At 28.8% G+C, this 20041-nt stretch overlaps 1 protein-coding gene and 1 long non-coding RNA gene across 2 annotated transcripts in view; both read left to right on the top strand.

Moving 5' to 3' along the window:
- Positions 1-1660: 1660 nt before the first annotated feature.
- Positions 1661-6212, top strand: LOC139426920 (uncharacterized). The gene is made up of 3 exons (XR_011638042.1): positions 1661-1715; positions 4599-4671; positions 5942-6212. It is a non-coding gene; the product is annotated as an uncharacterized LOC139426920 (long non-coding RNA).
- A 2983-nt stretch (positions 6213-9195) lies between these two features.
- Positions 9196-20041, top strand: part of LOC107445808 (uncharacterized) — a 111755-nt gene continuing 100909 nt past the window's right edge. The window contains exons 1-3 of the mRNA XM_087160050.1: positions 9196-9542; positions 12911-13052; positions 14594-14706. Of these exons, the coding sequence (XP_087016176.1) occupies positions 9196-9542; positions 12911-13052; positions 14594-14706 (602 nt within the window). The remainder of the gene's footprint in view (positions 9543-12910; positions 13053-14593; positions 14707-20041) is intronic.

The following is a 20041-nucleotide window of genomic DNA, read 5'->3' as shown; positions in this document are numbered from 1 at the left end:
TAACAAATCAATACCTCCTGGGGTACTGGACTGGAGATCGATCTTTCTCTGATTCAGGTCAAAATTACGATCTGTGAATGAGTGAATCGATGTATGAATGGATCCACCTTATAAACAGGTGCGACGTATGATGTGGCAGAAGTCGAATTCTTGGCCATAGATGGCGCCACTGTAAAACAAGAATCACACACTCTGCCTTAAATTTGCTCGGTTTCACCAAGCAGGCTTGCCCGTCTGGCAAGTGGCATTAGAACCAACCAACCAACATTCTTATTAGTTAGGTAGAAGATAATTCTAGATTCTCTCTCTCTCTTTATATATATATATATATATATATATATATATATATATATATATATATATATATATATATATATATATATATATATATATATATATATATATATATATATATAAGATGATAGTGGAATGATAACACATAGCCAATCACAGAAGACTTCTGGTTAATTACTGGTGAGGGGGAGATGAAGCACCATATAGGGAGCGTCCGGCATCCTATAAGATCAACAATGATTTGAGTTAGGGGTAAAAATATATATGAAGATGCCCCTTGGCGAAATTGGCGACTTATGTTTGGCGCTATTTCTGTTTTCGCGGAACACCGTGGTAACAGGAATGGCTACCAAAATATAATGATATTTCAATAAAACATTGGAAAATTTCAACAAAACACTGGCCAAACTTTTATAAAATTGCAATGAATCCGATATGAACGAAATTAATAAATCCAATAAAATGCATTTTGAATCGAAACAAAAATTAATGGAGTAAGCACAGAAAGAGAATGAAAAAAAAAACAACAACTCACTTTTTCTTTAAGCTTGAATATCCTTAGATTTAGGTGCACCGAATTCTCTAATAGCAGTTAGATACTGTCTAAATTTATCATGAATAGAATCTGTGCAAAAGATACCTTACCAGCCGGTATCCAACGTAGAACTAAACCTCTGAAGAACCTCTGAAATTACATATACCGTTAAACATTTAAAAATAACGCTAAAATCTAATAACCAATCAGAATCACAACTGAGTTTCAACATCGCCCAGCTTGGCGATCAACCGTGATCACAACTTGGCGAGAATCAACGGGCACCCTCAAATATAGTCTACTTGAGTTAGGCTCTACCACGCGTGCTTCGGATACAGAGATTAATCTCCGGCTAATGCCCTATAGTAACGTGTTAAATAATATTACTTCCTCGCTTTATATAAGTTTATAATATTTTTTTTATTAAAATTGCTGTATATAAGTTTATAATGCTGGTTTTAAGGACCTCTGACAATTTACAATCCTATCATATTCTTTCTAAGTGATGTTGGTGCAGAAAAATTGCCAGTTAATCTCCAGGAAAACAACTTTAATTTCGTTAACCCTTGTACAAAGAAAAGTTGCTCACGTAAAAAAAGTATAATCTAGTTTAAATCAGCATTTTATTATGGTTGCAAGTAATTTATGTATAACAATATGATTTAACACGTTCTCAGGAGAGGTATGAGTGAGTGTAGCAGAATAGTTTACAACAGGCCGTAGCATTAAACTCTTTTTATATTTATCCAGATTTTATTCATTTCTCTCTGACTTTTAAACTTTTGAATGGAATTTTTATTGATGGTAATTAATTTTTATATTGTTTTTTTCAGGGCAAATGTAATAAACATTCGAAAGAACAGAAGAACAAAAAATCAAACTTAATGTAAGACTGATCAGAAATGTTATATTTAGGGTTTAAAATTAAGAGAATTTTCATATTTTGGGAATTTTTCTAGGACCTGACTGCAAAGGAAAGATTGAGTGGAAATTTTTTTTTAGGAATATTTAATAGTTGTCAATTGAAAAAGTATTTTATGTTCTAGTGCATATTCGCCAACTGGTGTATTTTCTGACCATAAGTTTATCAATGACTGTCGTTATTTGAGAACAGAACTTGATCGATTCGCAAGAAAATTTTAGTCCCTATGTGATTATGCGATAGTTTTGTTCATATTTTTAAAGACAGAATTTGAAAATCCACAGGATCTTAAAAAGAATAATTTCCTAAAGAATAATTTCTCTCAATATATAAATAGTTTGAAACTATTAATAGCCTTTAAAAATTCAAATGATGTCGTTGAAGATAAACTTATAAAAATTATGATTTTTTTTTTTACAATCACCAACCATTCTTGAAATACGCTTTTTATTATTTCGGATACGTCGTCATCGTTTATGATATATTCCGTCTTTTATTATATACTAACTAAATACCAGCTCTTCAAAGTTGGTTTTAGAAAGGTTAATAATTAATAAATCGTTGTTTATGAACAATCAAGGGTAATTGAAGCACAAAGTGAAAAATCCTTAAGATTTTTTGTGGAAAAATCTATATCAATTTATGTACCATACATATTTCACATAATTTTTTGAACTAACATTAGTAGTAGGATAAAGGGGCATCTGCGCAAGGATTTTGGGGATTCAGGAGGATTCCTCCAGCTCAACTATAACAGAAGAGTTTTTGTTGTTTTTTTTTGTCCCCTGGAGGTAACGTCACACTCAATCGGCTCATATGTCTACCAAACAGGGAGTGCCTATTTCTGCCAACATGAACATTTGGACTTTGTTTCGGTTTTAAAATTAATATTACTTTTTTGAGGTGGCATCTGAAACTTTGAATTTATTCTCTGTGTATGTTGATGATATAAATCACAGCACCATCCAACCAATAGACGATGAATTAATTTGATTAAAATTAAATAATGGTTTTAATTAATTAAAGGCTATATTTAATCATTTATTAATGATTCTAATTAATAACCAATTATTAATGACTCGTGGCGCCATCTAACTATTGTTTACGGTTTTATTTAAGAAATTAGATTATTTAACATATTTCTTTAAAGAGTTAAAAAAAAATGAAATTTCAGGGTTCGAACTCTCGACCTTAAAATGTCTCCTACGCGATGGTTGTTTCTAGCGTGCTAACAACCACCATCATTCGAAAACATACCAAGTGACTGAAAATTTAATTTTATCTAATTTGAAGAAAAGGCTTTGGGAATCTCAAAAAAGTTTTCCATTTTGATATTTTTTATGCTGATTTTTTTTCGAATAATTTAATTTTTTTTTTATATTAGATTACTTATTTTAGTCATTTTTAATTAATTACTTTTAAATTAGAAATTTAATTTTTAATAAACCCCTATGCAGAGGTCATTAGTATTTAACAAATTAAACAGGATATATCCTGCATCATATTGATTTCCTTTTCCCGCTAGAGGCACTCGATTTTCTATTTTCCGAGTTTACTACTACAGGTGCTGTGATCGTCATTAAGCCAATCAAAAAAGAACACCCAATGACATATTGCATTTTGAACCAATCAGAAATAAGTTATCCATGCAATGCATTCTGGGTTGTAATCTATCGCATAAAAATCAAAGCTAGGATCTTATTGGGTATTTGTTGGATACCCAATAAGTTGGGATATTTATGCAATCAAAGTTGGGATATTTATGCAATCACTGAAATCATAAGAAGCAACTTCGATTTTTCCTGTATGTCTTTTTAAGTATAGAAATGGCTGAATTAAAACGAAAAATTGATGAAGTAAGTATTCTTTTTGATGGATTTTATTCAATATTTAACATTGCATATCCTAATAAGTTTTTTATTCTCATTTTATTGTTCCTGTGTTTCTTTTCACGCATGCGGGGTTCCATCCACTATGTTTCATTTAGGAGAATACGTCTTTATTTCCTGTTCTATTTACAATGAACGGATTCCATAGCTGACGTAAGACGATACAAAATGTTTAAAAAATCTGATGCAGAAAATTGAGACCTAATTGTTTTTATTTTTGCAGCAGTCGTTACTATTTTAAAAAATAGTAACGACTGCTGCCACCGCCACAGCTGTTTTGAGTGTTCAACTTAATAAAAGGTTTAGTTTTGTTGCGTTAAAACTATAACATTTTGAGACTTGAAATTAAGAACGTGTGCAGAAAAATATTCAGAGACGGCGATAGAATATAAAAATTTAAGATTCTGTTATTAAATACAGAACTACTTTTAAACGAACAGCATAAAACGCTATGAAGACCATATAGGCCACAGGAATGTAACTACAAACTTGACGTATTGAAAATATATTATTTCAAAGAGGAAAAAGCGCTTGTAGAATAAATAATCCCAAGAAACTGAGACAGGAATATATGTATAATGTGAAAAATTTTAATTCCATTAAAAATGGAAAAGTGGGTACGTTCCCTGTACTAGTCCCACATTTTCAAGACACGGAAATCATCATTCACGTTTGGTTGAGTTTTGAAAATGGGCGCGTATGATCGAATGCTCGACGCATGTCGACTTTCTCTATCTTTTTAATTTTGGAAGCTAATAAAGTTTTTTATGTTATCAAAATAGCGCTTAAGACACTTTTATTCCCAGAAAAAAAAATTCATATCACGATAGCTCGTTAGCATTTTGAATTATTTCTTTTACCTCTGCCTTTAATTACATAATTTATTTAATACACGAAACGAAATTTTTTAAATAATCTTTTAGGTAAAAATTCGAAATTTATGGCTCATTTTTTTCAGTCATAATCTAACTGTGATTATTCATTTGAATGAGATGCCGACTACAACATACTCTTATAGACCGAAGTTTGAGGTAAATATTTTTATTGATAACTCTAACTAATATTTCATTGATATAATAAATATATATATATATATATATATATATATATATATATATATATATCACAAATATGCACTATTTATTTAGCATTTATGTATCTTATAAATGCTCTTTATACTTTACTTGCTTGATTTCAACTTTCTGTATTCCATTAACAAATGTACTCATAAATATTTATGAAGGTATGAAGAAAATAAAAATAGAGGTATGGAACATAATATATAAGATAAGTCTATAAAAAAAAATTATATTCATTTCTTAGTTTCGTGAGAGGACAGATTTACTGCGCCCAGAAAAGGTAGATTCATTTGAGCATTTCACTTTGAGATAAAAATTATAGTATATTATTAGTATACAAGAGCATACAATAATAATACAATAATAATAATAATAATAAATAAAACACAAAGAAAGTAATTCTGGTAAAATTACGAACTAAATGGTAATGACATTTCTAGCAAAAAAAATCATAATTCTAGTATTAAAAACCAAAAAATACTGTTTTTAACCAAAAAATACTGTTCATTCATTTCAGAATTTTTCCATTCATATGGTAACGGTTTACCTCAAATTCTCATTACTACACATGTAGTAAAACATACAAAACTGAAAAGTAAATTTAACCGAATAAATGGTTTTTATAATATGCTCTAAGATATGATAAAATTACAAATTTTACCACATTTTCCAATTTTTTCACTGATGAAAAAAAACATATTTTATTGTTAATTTTATCAAAGTTATTACCAATCTGCTTCGTTAAAAACTACCTAGCATTTTTTTAACCTTAGAGCAAAAATAAACTGTAAATTTTAACATTATCTGGTGGTTTTGATTATACACAAAAATTCGCCAGCTCAATCCTAAACACAAAAAAAGTCTTTAGAGAATTAAAAACAATAACAACCACAGAATTTTAAATTTTGGAAAAGGTTTTTCTTTTCAGCATAAGAAATTAAAAAGGAAATAAAAAAATTGGAATTAGGCTTAAATAAATAACAAAGATTCAAGTAGTGAAAGTTGAAAATAAATTATTGTTCAAAGGAATCGAAATATACTTTAAAAATGCTTTAGAAAGAAAATGTAATGTTCTTCAGCTCGAAATTCCAATGATCAGAGCCAATTTGGTCATTTATTCTAAGAAAAAATTCTCTGTCAAAAGATAAACACATAAGTTTAAGGCCAGTTCTACCTAAACGACACAACATATGAAAAGTATATATTTATATGTATTTTTTAGAGTGTGGAGTTATGGAGTAATTTAGGAGGCTACATAGGAATATGGCTTGGAATATCTCTAATCGCTTTGTGCGATTTTTTCAATGCAATAATTGGTATCCTTTTTCAGCTTTATCAGAAGCTTCATGTCAGAGCTAAAAAATTTGTAATAAGAATTTTTAAACGTTAAATTTTTTCTAATAAATAATTGTAAACTGAAAAAGCTATGCTGTATAAAAATCTGTGTCAAATGAATGCTTGAATAGCTTTTGTGACAGTAAATAAAATTTGTTTCAGACTTGTTTGGTTGTTGTTCAATTTTCTGTTTCCTTCCTTGGAAAAAAAAAAGATATTTGGTACCTTCAAAATTATACTTTAAAATTTGTGTATTTTTTTCACAGTGTGTTGCCACTTTCAATTAATATTTTTAGAATTCTGGTGATTAAAAATGGTATATTCAGTGCGCAAAATAAAAATCGGACCAACCTGAACAAATTTCGATCGGATTTTCATGTTCTAGAGCTTTGAGGGGAGGACTTCAAATATTTTAATTATTTAGTGCAGACGATATTTTTTGTTACGAAATCAATCCATCTAAAGTACAAAAACGTATTTTCTCTAAATGAACCTAGATTTTTTGACGATTTAAGGTTCCTGACACCCGCCTCCCTCCCAATTAGAAGGAATAGCCGTAAAATGGGAAACATGGTTCCTATAGTTTTGTCAGGAGAGCAGTTCAATGTTTGAACGCTTTAATGTTAAGTTTATTTTTTGCGTATTTTTCCATATTTCGAGAACTTTTCGAACGAACAGAAAAAAATTTTCGCAAATTCATTTATTCAATATTTTCATTCAAAATATAACTTTTAGTGAAGACTAATTATTTTTATTATTTTATTAAATAATGGTAGAAAACGGTTGAATTGTAAGGTATACATATTTTTACATTAATTATAAGAATATAATTTTACTTAGCAAAATACAAAATTTGAGCGGAATCAGTCGAATCTTGAGAAAACAAATTTCCAAAAATTTAATTTTATAGCAACTATTCGATTGATTGAACTCACATTTTGTATTTTACCATTTAAAATTATATTCTTTTAAATAATATAAAAATTTGCGTACTTTACGAAACTTACTTGAGTTTTTCCGACCATTATTAAATTAAATAATTTTTAAAAAAAAATTACCAAAAGTTATATTTTGCATGAAATTTGGATAAATGAGTTATAATTGTGTGCAAAAAGTTTTCGATTCGCTTAAAAAGTTCTCGAAATTTGATAAATCTAATTTCTTAGAGTTTAAGTCTGATTTCGTAGTTTGAAACTTAATAATTAGATATATTTGAGCTCACCCCTTCAAACCATTAAGATTGAGTTCTAGAAGATCAGCTCATTAGATCAAAAGTTATCCAGGGTGGTTTGTTTCTTATTTTGGGCAATGTGCAGTTTAGCAGAATGAACTTTTGATCCTAATTTTCCTTAGATCTCCTCATCAACTCATACGATTATATCCCTAGAAAAGAGTGTTATCTAATATTGCATTAATATAGCCAAAGAAACTAAATCAATAGTGTAAGGAGCACCAAAACAAATTGAAATGAAAAACTCATTAAGCAAAAAAAAGTAAAAAGATGCAAAATAAAGCAAACAAGCCAAAAATAGAAAATAAAAATTCAAGAAAATACAGAATAAAACTGAAAATGTAATATACAAAGTGTTTAGCGAGTTCAAATGTGCTTAATGTGTTCAATGCTCTAGTTCAGAATGGGCAAGTCTTTTACATATAGTGACAAAGAAAGACGGCTCCTTCTGCCTGTGTGGCGATTATAGAAGGCTAAATGATTTGACAGTACCTGAACGTTATGCCATGCCTCGAATTTAAGATTTTCAACATACAGTGACCTCTCACTTATGCACCACCTCTTTTATGCATATTAGATCCTATTGAATTTGCTTCCCCCTGTGACCTTTTCATTTTTGCTGTTTCTGGAAAGACATTCTTTCTAGAATTTTGAATAGGGTGTCTTATCTGTTACACCAACAATGAAAGCCTATTCATCTTTAAGAAAATGACCATTCCTCTTATCCAGAGGTTAGCTTTACTCCCATGCTGTTTTCTAGAAAGAAAAAAAAGAGACCTGGAATACGAAAGATGAAAGAGACCGCGATCACTTACTTGCAGTCAGATGGACATTATGAGTAAATAAAAGGAGGTGCTAGTGACAGTAGTAATTGAACAATTTATTGTGCAGCATATTATGACGTCAAGTACTTTTCTTAGAAATTTAACATGTGATGTTTCACCCCCTCCCATAAAACTCAAATTTTTTGTGAAGAACTGTTCATTTATATCTAACTAAAATTTGTGGACGATGAGAACGTGGTGGATGATACTGACGAGGATGATAAAGTTCCTCCAAATCACACAGCAGTATTGGAAGCTTTAGACACGATTCGTGACTATTTACAATTTAATGTTGCTTCTGAAACTCCCCCTTATCCCATTTATATGAACTGGAAAAAACTGTTTTTGAAATACTTCGGCAAAAACAAATACAAACATGTATTAAGATTATTTTGTAAGAAAATAAATTGTCTTAAGGTATGTTAAATTTTTTCTTTGTATAATTATGGTAAATACCAAAACAGTATAAATATTAACATTTAGTCTTTAGAAACATATTTATTCATATTGTCACTGCAATTTACGATGCGTTTCAGAATTTTGAAGTTTTTCACTTATGCGCCTCTCACTTATGCGCTTTTTTCTCTTGGCCCCTTACACCGGTGCATAAGTGAGAGTTCACTGTATTTTAGCACATAAAACTTTTATTTTTAAAACTGACCTTTTTAAGGCTTATTTTCATATTCCTGTAGCAGACGAAGATAAAGAAAAAACTGCTACCATCACACCTTTTGGACTTTTAATGTTATGAGTTTTGGACTCAAAAAATGCCCTAACAACCTTTCAGAGATTTATTTTGTCACTATATGTAATGAATGAAGTTTTTTATGGCTTATACTTTGTGTTTCAATATTTGGATGTGTTGATTGCTTCTTCTTGCGAGTAATAACATCGTTCACACCTTGAAACAGCTTTTAAGCGTGTAGATAAATATGGTCCTCGAATTCAGTTTTGGGAGTACCTAGGATAGAATTTTTAGGTTATCATGTATTTGTTGAGGGGTCAAAAACTCTACATGAGAAAATTAAAGCAATTGTAGAATATCCCTTACCAGAAGGTATACACGAACTTCGCTCCTTCTTAGGAATGGTTAATTTCTATCGAAATTACATAAAGAATGCCGCAAAAATTCAAGCTCCTCTGCAAGAAGTTTTGAAAGGATCTAGAAAAAAGGATAGACGCAAAGTGTCGTGGACTGATGCACCCAAAGAAAGTTTTGAAAAATGTAAACGAGATATTGCTCAAGTTGCTTTAATGGCCTATCCCAATTCGAATTACCCTCTGGCACTTCTCACAGATGCTTCTGGTTGGGCTATCGGAGCAGTAATTCAACAAAAAGTACCAAATGGTTGGAAACCTATTACCTTTTTTTCTTCAAAAAAACTTAATGATGCCCAGAAAAATTACAGCGTTTACGGAGCGCGAACTTTTGGGTACATATACCAGGGATCACATTTCCCAGTTTGCGGCTACCCCCTATATTTTAAAGATTAAGAATCCAAACATGTTAAAAAAATCTATGTTTAATCAGAGAAAGCACATTTTTGTGTCCGATTTCGTAACTTAATTAATAGTTAGCGCTAAACAATAGCATATTTGAGGTCACACCCAGAAACCATTAAGAATGGCACTAAATACGTGAAAATACGATCATTGGAACGTAAGTTATTCCGGGAGATTCCTTTTTTTTTAGGACCGTGCATAGATATGTGGGTACATACATATGAACATAAAATACACGTACAAACCATATATGTTTGTACATAAATTTTATATGCACAAATATGCACATATATCTTGAATAAAACAGTTCTTACGCGCACATACAACGCTCGTACATGCCTATATTTATGCTATCAATGTACTTGAGTGCATAAATACACGTATATGTATATATATATATATTTTCTCTACGTACGTACATACATGTTTACGTGCATATCATGCGTAAAATTATCTACGTATAATGTATATGCAAATAACGTTGTGCATATATACGTACATTGTATTTAAACTGTACATATATCTAATACTTACGTACGTAAATAAATGCACATGCATACGTACAAATATTGAATGACTTTAAAATATATCTATGTATGAGCTATTGTACGTACGCTATATATACATATGTACGTCTACATACATACGAACTGATATGCATTGCTCGTACATTAATAAATTGTATTTATATACGTTCATTCTACGAAGAGAAAAATATGTTAACACATACAAACATACATTCATATATAATACATACGAACTGAATAAGCATATATTAGTATGCAATCGTAATTACTTATAATCGTATATTTTAATTACATGCACTGGCAATTACGTGCAATCACAAATGCATGTAATCATGATTACACGTAATTATATATTTAGATTACTCAACCATAATCACTCGCAATTGTTTCTCATTGTGATTACAAGTAATCACAATATAATCTTATTCGTGTATTTATTTTCGTATGTAATTCATTTAATAAGTTTTCATTTAATAAACCAAACAATAATAAACTAAACAATTTATTTAATGGAGTTATTTATACAATTTATACATTGTTTTAAAAGTATTCAATTACCTACAATCCCTATTAAAATGTAATCAAACCCACTAGAAATTATGATTACATCTAATCGTGTAGTAATTATATATATATAAAATTACTTCAATTTAGGGTTACTTGTAATTGTTAGATTATGATAACTTGTATTTATGATTTCTTGCAATCTTACTATATAATTACAAGTATTCACAATTGCTTGAAATCCCAGGGCTTGATTATTTGTAAATCTGATTATCTGTAATCATAAATAATCATAGCCGATTGTGATGAGAAATAATAATTATTTGTTAGTGTGATTTCTTGTAATCATTTTCATCATTGCGAGTAGTTAATTACTAAGCAATCATTATCTATAAATAATTACATTTATAATCGATTACTGTAATCGACGAGCAACTTGTACTGAAAATAACATAATGCTCGCATCTTTCGCTGATTATTCAAGATTTTAATCATAAAAATTAGTCTTGACTAATGAATATATTCATCAATAATTATTAAAAAATTTACATAAATTTGCATAATGAATGATGAATAATGACTAAATTTGTATATGAATAATCATTCAGAGTAAATTTATTCTGACTTAATTTAGTCATGAATAAAATTACCGTGAATGATGCCCATCACTGCCTCATAAATACCTCTTCGGTTACAAGTCAGAAAATCAACCTGGTCTATCTTAGAAATTACTTTATCAATCTGGTTGATATGAAGTGAAATTAATGCAACCTCAAAATAAGCTTAGGTGGAAATAAAAGGACTTCATATACCTCAATAAATACCTCACTCTCTTTAGTTGAAATAAGGCAAATTTTTTATACCTCATAAATACCTTTTTTGTTATAAGTATCAGATAAACAGCTTGCATATCTTGAAAATATTGAATCAGAAAAACAACTTGCATATCTTCAGCCTAGTTGCTGTGAAATTAATTTTAAACAACCTCAAAATGAGCTGAAGTGTATGCAAAACAACCTCGTACCCCTTAATTGCAACCTTTACGAGGTATAATATTTATGGTTGTTTTCTCAGCAACCTCAAATATTGCTTATATATACCTCAAAACAACCTCTATACCTCAAAAGTACACTGAAACAACCTCAAATATAGCTTAAATTTTCGTAAGGGAAATTTCGACATCGCCACGTCAACAACGCATCGACAAAGCTTCAGTAATAGATCATAATAATTATTTAATTTACCTTATTTTTTTACGTATTTTGTTTTAAGTTATTTATACAAAGGTTACTGTTTTAATAATTTACGTTGCTTTTTCAATTTGGTTATTATTTTTCGCCTACTTTTTTTAAACGTATTTCCGACCTAAGCATTGTATAATATTTTTATCAATCAGCTACAGGCATGGCCTATTTGTTCAGTTCGACAAAACATCGCGCTTAAATTTTTTGTGAATTAAATCACGGTCAATCATTTTAAATAAATCATTTTTGACTGTTTTGGTTCATCTACATAATATTTTAACGACGGCTTAAGTAATTAGTAATTATAATTATTTAAGCACGATTTTTTATCCAACTGAACAAATAAGCTATCCCTCCTGTAACGGAGTGATATAAGTATTATTCAATGCCTAGGTTGGAAATATGTTTGAAAAAAAGTAGGAGAAAAATACGGGCAAACTGAAAAAGAAACGTATAAAACACTAAACTTTGAATGAATAACTTGAAGCAAAATACTTGAATCTGCAGACTATTGCAGTTTGGGAAATGGATGTAACATTTGTATTCAGTTAGTGAGTTTCAGTACTCTTGATGTATTTCTAGTATCTTCTTATACTTCATGTCAAATCAAATAGCTCAGAATAAAATATAAAATAAGTCTTTTATATTTTATTCTGAGTATAAAGTATAAGACTTAGTATAAAGTACATAGATATTTATTATAAACAAAAAGATGACTCTTATATATATATATATATATATATATATATATATATATATATATATATATATATATATATATATATATATATATATATATATATATATATATATATATATATATATATATATATATATATATATATATATATATATATATATATATATATATATATATATATATATATATATATATATATATATATATATATATATATATATATATATATATATATATATATATAATTTCATTTCCCCTATAATTTCATTTTTAAATGAATTAGTGAGAAATTATAAGACTCTCCATGTCATTCCATTTTGCAGATCAAATATAACAAAAATATGTGAGATTAAACCAGATTGGTGTCAAAAGTTAGATGAGGGAGATGGACAAGGAAATAATGATCCATGCACATGCTTACCAGAACGTTACCAGTGCGAAAATGGCACTGAGAGCGATAAAATGGTTAGTAAATATAAATTCTGTTTTCAATTAAATTCTTCAGCAGGACTGCATGAAATCATTGCAGTTATATATATATATATATATATATATATATATATATATATATATATATGGTTTTAAAATGATTATTTATTTTATTTCATTTTTTTCTAAATTTTATTTGTGTGCCATAAAAATTAAAACTTACCGAGGTAAAACAAATAAATGGCTGATGTATTACTGTCGCTTTGTCGATGCGTTGTTGGCGATGTCGAAAATTGGCAGCAAACTTCGGATAAGTAAGTACCAGCTTCAGAAATGATTGGAACAAAAATACCAAAAGCAATTACAGTTTACTCTTCTTTTTTAATATCACATTCCTGGCAATCCAATATTGACTTTAATGATTGTGCAATTAGTTAAACATCATGCGAACAATTTCAGATATTTTTGTGTGTTAAAAAATTTATTGTTATAACTCACGCAAGTCATTTGTTATGTTAGATGTTGAGAAAAAAAATGTTTCGCATGCAATTATATCGTTTAAATTTTTACTGAAATTAAACGTTTTCAAAGGAAAGTAAAATAATAGAATTCAGTTAATGACGGACAATTATTAGAAAGTGATTAAGGTAAAAAATTCGATTACGTATTAAGAGCTCAACTGACAGAGGCTCACATTCTTTTGTGACCATAATAGCTGTAACAAATACCAAAATGTTATTGCTTAGTGTAAATACAATGTAATTACAGTTCACATTTTTTACTGAGGAATTCTCTCAAATATTTTGAAACAAATTATTTTGACGAATTATATAACTAGTTATTTTTGTTTAGATAATCTAAAAAACGATTAGCAGAGAGTTTTTAAACTTCTTCGATTTTTGTATATTTTGAATAAAATGTTCAATTCTAAATTCTTGTTTGTTTTTTTTGTTTAGTTTTTTTGACAAAATACAATTAGTAGGTTGATTTTTGCGTTCACGATTTTTTTTCGTCATTACACATTCGGAAGTTTTTGTATATTCCAATAGCCTGCTTCCTAGCATTCAATAAAGATATTATTTTATACACCCATTTGTTATGGATTCAAAACGTCTGAGGAGGTAAAAAAATTTATACTATACTTATTAATTTATTTCCTGTACTAGATTTTAATAAGAATAACAATTTTTAATAAGAATAAGAAAAACTAAAAGGTTTAAAGGGGATGAATATTGCAAGTATGTAAAACAAGTTAATTTTCGACATCTAAATGTGATTTAGACAATTTTGCAAATATTCAAATATAGTAAGTACTAGGCTCCTCAAAATGATAGAAAAAGTATAAATATGGCTTTAAGGATTTTGTGTAATTATATTTTAATTCTCATCCTATCTACACTTTGCAATAGAAGAAAAGTGTTTTATCTGGGTACAAATTATTTTTAAATTTTTTTTAATGCCTACATTAAATACTAACGTTTTGGGGGGAATGTATTATATGTTTGTCTATGCAAATAAATGTTTTTTGATAACGCAGTAAATTTTACAATACACTTCAGTTTTTTTTTATTGTGCAGGAAGATTTAGTCCAATATAAAACCTTGGTTGTGGGATGCTACTTCCTCAATAAAGAATATTTTAAATTCATAGCTTTAACATTTATTAGTCAATTTAGATTAGTTCGACTGATGTCATATTTTTCCCGTCACGAGATTTGTGTTTTTTTTCCAAGTGGATAACAATATAAAAATGGCGAAAGATTGCATTGTCAAATATAAATCTTAAAATTTATATTAAAATTTAAATAAAAAAATTAATAAAAAGTGATAAAAGAATTATCCATGAATAAATATCTATCAACGAAGAAAATTAGTTCTTTTTTATTTTTTCTCATGGGGTCACACAATTTGCATTGCTTTAATTATTTTTTTTTAAGTATCGATACTTATTTCTGAAAATTAATTAATCTTATTTTTGACTTCGATTAACTTATAAACAAAAGGTTTTCGATAAATTACAAAAGTTATATTTACAATAATATTACATTTTGGAGGACAATTTTTTTGCTTTTCCTCTTTTTTGTGGGAAAAATTGAAGTGTAAGAAAAAAAATCGATGCGATTTCAGGGTTTGTGTACAAAGAAAACAAGGGTGGAGCTACTTTTTTTAAAATATTATATCACTTCTTTGCACACTATATAGAATTCCGATATTATTAATGATATTTATGGCTAAATTGTCTTTCAGTTTGTTTTATTAAGAAAATAAGTTATACAAACTAGTTTGAGCATTGGACTGGGTAATTTGCTATCAAATACAGTTGAATACTGCTTTTAAACTTGTATATTTTTTTTTCAAAAACATATTCTGTATCTTTTTGGGTTTCTCATGAATTTTTCTGTCATAACAAAAAGGGATTGCTCTCATAGATTATGTTGCATTGATTTAAATATCAAAATTATTTTTTAATTACGGTATTAAAAGTAATTAGTTATCATATTTTTGCTTACTTAAGTTTCATTTTTAAATTACACTAATCTGATTTTAGAAATTCAATGATACCTCTGCATCGTTATGATCAGGAATTATGTTGAATATTTTCAAACAAATTGATTATTGATGGAATTTTATATCAAATTAAAAGTAACAGGCGAAAGTAATTTTGTCATTAAAAAAAATTAAAGAAAAAGAATCATGCACAATGATTTTATTGATATTTTTAAAGATAATGAAACGTTTTTAAAGGAAAGTTAAGGATTAAATGAAAAATTATCAATTATCGATGTAAAATGATTCAAAAATTTAAGTTAAATATGTTTGACTTATTATTAAGAGCAACTAATTCGAAAGTTTCCTTTCATCGTGTTGAATTAAAATTTTAGCAATATTTGATAGCACATTAAAAAAATCAATATTATATTTCCACTTTTGTCATTAAAAACGTGGCTTTTACAAAAAATACTGAAAACTAATACAGAACTCTGTAGTAAAATATAGATAAAAATATTGAGAATGAGTAATTGAGTATTTTTCAAAGAAACAACTACAGAAGTTTTTCTTATTCTCTTTGTATGAATTCTGCAGTTTTGTTTAACAAATAAAAGACGGGACTTTTGGACAGAAATAATTTGCATTTGAAAATAAGAAAAACACATTTCATGTTATACTATCTATAGTACTTATGCGCTACATCATTTTTACACGTTAAATGCCTATGAAATTCCATTAGAAATTTAATTTTTTCTAGACAATTATGAATTCAAGAAGAGTTATTCAACAAGATAAGACAAATAAATTTTTTTTCCGTATTTGATTGAAATCTACGTAATTTTATGCTCTGAAAGTTTTGAAAGGATTCAAGAAATGTAATGTACAGTTTTCAAACAATTTTATTCTTGGTAATTTTGCTTATACTCTAGAAAAGTACCTGCTGCGTTACAAAATGATTGAGGAAAAACAATATACTGCAAAAAAGGTTTTGCATTTTGATTTTAAAAGCATTTGTTTTTTTGTTATAATCCTGCATGTTTCAAATTTTTTTAAATGTGTCAATGACGAAATATTTAAAATTATAGAAAAAAAATCATAAAGAAACTTGTGAAATCTCAAAAATCAATAGATTATATTCATGTGCATAGCAATATATAATGAGTTAATAATTTATATTGCTAATCATGGCGCTCAAATAGTACAGATACTGGTTGCCACGCATTGATAGTAAGGTTGTAAGGTTTATCTTTAGAAGAGTAGGGTATCATAAGCATGATGCAACTACTCTACTATATTGCATCTGTTTAGATATAGAAGAAGATATTCCATAGTTTCACATTTGAATTTAGAAACTGTGGTTTTTCAATTTATAATATAAAATATTTCGGAGTGAAAGAAATGGGTAATTTCTTTGAATACTCAATAATTTGGAAACCTATGGCACGATACTTGATCATCTACTCAGTTTGGTGAGTAAAAATATAAATCGGTAGCTATAATAAAAATATAAATCGGTAAAAATATAATCGGTTAGGCTGATTTTCGCAAGTGAAAATTAGGTATAAATCGATGTAGGTAAAATATAATATTTATAAAGTAATAGGTTATATAGATACATAGATAGGTAATTACGTAATATAAATCGGTAAAAATATAATCGGTTTGGCTAATTTTTGCAATCGAAAATTAGCCAAAAATGTAGGCTTCCACCAACATTTTCTTACGTTTTTTGTTTCTTTGAACACATAGAAATTAAATTAAATGAACTGAAAATTTAAAAAAAAAAAGTTTAAATTCCCTGCATTCGGCTAATTGTAGAGTACCTATAATTCTTAAGTGTTTATTTTATTAGAGTAATGATTGTATGTTACCTTAAATATGGATGATTTAATAAGAAAATGGAAAGTTATTAGGAATTCCGTTAAGTTAAATTAATTAAACTTAAATCAGGAACGATTGTATACTAGGAAATATATCAGGAAAACTTGTATACTACCTTAAATAATTGCGATGCGAAACTGCTTGACAGAGATTTCGCCAAAGACGGAGGATATGAATAAAGGCATGTTGTTATCGAAGAATATAATGTAAAAATGGTCCTTGATAGATGAAAGATTGAATTTTATTTCAGTTTTGCAACTGAGATCACTGATTTGGCGTAGGCAGTTTTCCAGATTTTGTCACCAAATTTTAACAGACGCAAGCTTTAGTCACCAAAAACTAGACAAAACAAATTTGAAGGGGAAACTAAAGACTGGCAAGCTTTTTGAATGTAATTTAAGCGCATTCTCAATGATAAAAAAAAGAATATGGAAAACAAATTTCTCTTTATGAAACAATCTTTATCTTTATGAGGCAACTGTAGTTGAAAGAGCTGGAAATATTTTAGGAAGTTTTCAACCGAATCAGAAAATTATGATAAAATAGTTAAAATATCATGACTACCCTTTATATGGCAATTGGTAAAAGAAAAAAAGGTAAGGTAAACTTCATTAAACTATATTAAGAAGTCTTGGGGTACTTCTTGATAAATGAAGGTAGTCGAATGCTCTTACCCCACATTGGTAACCCGAACGTGATATGAACTGACGTACATCGAAAGTAACACCAACTTCGATGTACGGATACCAGCAGTTGCCGTATTTTAAAAAGACCGGGAGAGCTGTTTTAAGTTCACCGAATTTCGATAGAATGTCGTGAGAACTGTATTAAAATTACGGTTGTGTGTGTGGACTCTCCTGCGTTGCTATTAGCAGTTGTGCAGGATTCCGTTATGTGCAAATGCGTCTGAGAAGCAACAGTGTGAGGAGGACAATAATGCAGTCACATATAGCAAGTCCACTATTCAATATCAACTATTCAAAGCGGGAGTGCGCAGGTTACCATTGTGATGAAAGTGCTTTCGTATATGTCAACCTTTATCTATCAAAAAGTAACATACTATTCATGAAGATTGATCAATAAACGTACCCCAGGGCCGGGATAGCCTGGTCGGTAGGGCGCTGGGCCCAAGTCCAAGAGGCCGTGGGTTCGATCCTCACCGGCCGAAGACTCCCGTGTAGTAAATGGTGACTGATGCACGTTAAATCCGTCGAGTCTCAAAGTCCTCCATGTTCCCATAACAAATCAATACCTCTGGGGGTACTGATCCAAGAGTTTCCTTGTCTTCTGGATTGGTTCAAAATTACAAGGCTACGGAGTTGAACATTAGTAGTCGTAAACCCATTAAATTGGGTCGGCTGTTTAACGACGGTTATAAAATAAAAATAAAATAAAAGTACCCCATTATTGAAGTTAGCATGTTTTATATACTAGTAAATTGATGTTTGATAATCGTCGTGACAGTTACGCCACAACTATAGGAAAGTTAATAAATAATTAATGTTCTGCATTTTTCTTATCTGCTAGCTAATAAAATCAATCACTTAGCTTGATCAATCATTTGGTGTAAAATATTTCAGCATTAATATACAAGTAACAATCTATTATAAATAATTCTCTTACGTGGCTCCCAAATTTTGGCTGTATTTCTTTTCCGCCGGTGGCAACGTTTGCTTTGTTTTGAAAACACCAAAGCATTCTGCTTTTTAATGATGTGTTTCTGATCTAATATATATAATTCTTTTACGTGGCTCCCAAATTTTGGCTGAAGTACTTTGTACAACTAAATAAGATTCTTTTCACAACAGTTAAATATTTACTTTATTTTCTTCATTCATAGAGAAAGCAGTCGGCAAAGAATTCTGTTAGGTTAAAAAACATTTCGCTAAAAAAATAACGAATTCTAAAAGAAATAAAAATAAACAACTTTAAAAATGAAAATGCTGTTGCCAACCATAGAAATTTTTGGAAGTTATCAACATAAATCAAAATGACATAGAAGTGCAACTAGATCAAAATTATGATACCTGAGCGCTTGACGTAACAAATCCTTCAATTCTAAAAGTGTTGTATCGCCAAATGCCCAAATTAACAATTGTGTTCTTAAGGAAATTCTATAAAAAGTTTTAAATAAACAACCTACTTCTACAACTGCTTCTTGAAGAACTTGGCTCATTGATTAAAAATATTGTTTTAATTTTACAGTACTAACTTTACTTCTACTTTCATTATTGCTATGACCCTCTTTTATTACATTTTACAACTTCATGCTAAATTTGAGGACTTTAAGTTGTTTTGTGGTTGAATACTGACATTTAGAAATGTGTACATAAAAAAAGTAATATTTATAGGTTAAGAGTTGCCTCAGAAAAATTTGAATTGTAGACATTGAACTTAACAATGGAAACAATCGTTTTTGTGAAAAATTGAATTGTATTGTTGACATCAAAACTAAAAATATTGTGTTTCAACTTAACAATATTACCTTAATTTATACTTTAGAATTGCCTCGGAGAAATTTGAATTGTTAGCAATGACTTAAACAAAAAGTTTTATTTTAACTGACAAATACTATATAATGATTTTAACTTTTTCTATGACTATACTCATTTTCTTACTCTTTTCTTTGTTTTTCATACATTTTATTTTTTTGTG

The sequence above is a fragment of the Parasteatoda tepidariorum genome, chromosome 3, assembly GCF_982258835.1.
Source record: "Parasteatoda tepidariorum strain Cologne lab strain chromosome 3, Ptep-v5.0, whole genome shotgun sequence".
NCBI classification, from domain to species: domain Eukaryota; kingdom Metazoa; phylum Arthropoda; class Arachnida; order Araneae; family Theridiidae; genus Parasteatoda; species Parasteatoda tepidariorum.
Note: the sequence above shows the minus strand (reverse complement) of the source record. Positions and strands in the feature narration are given on the sequence as shown.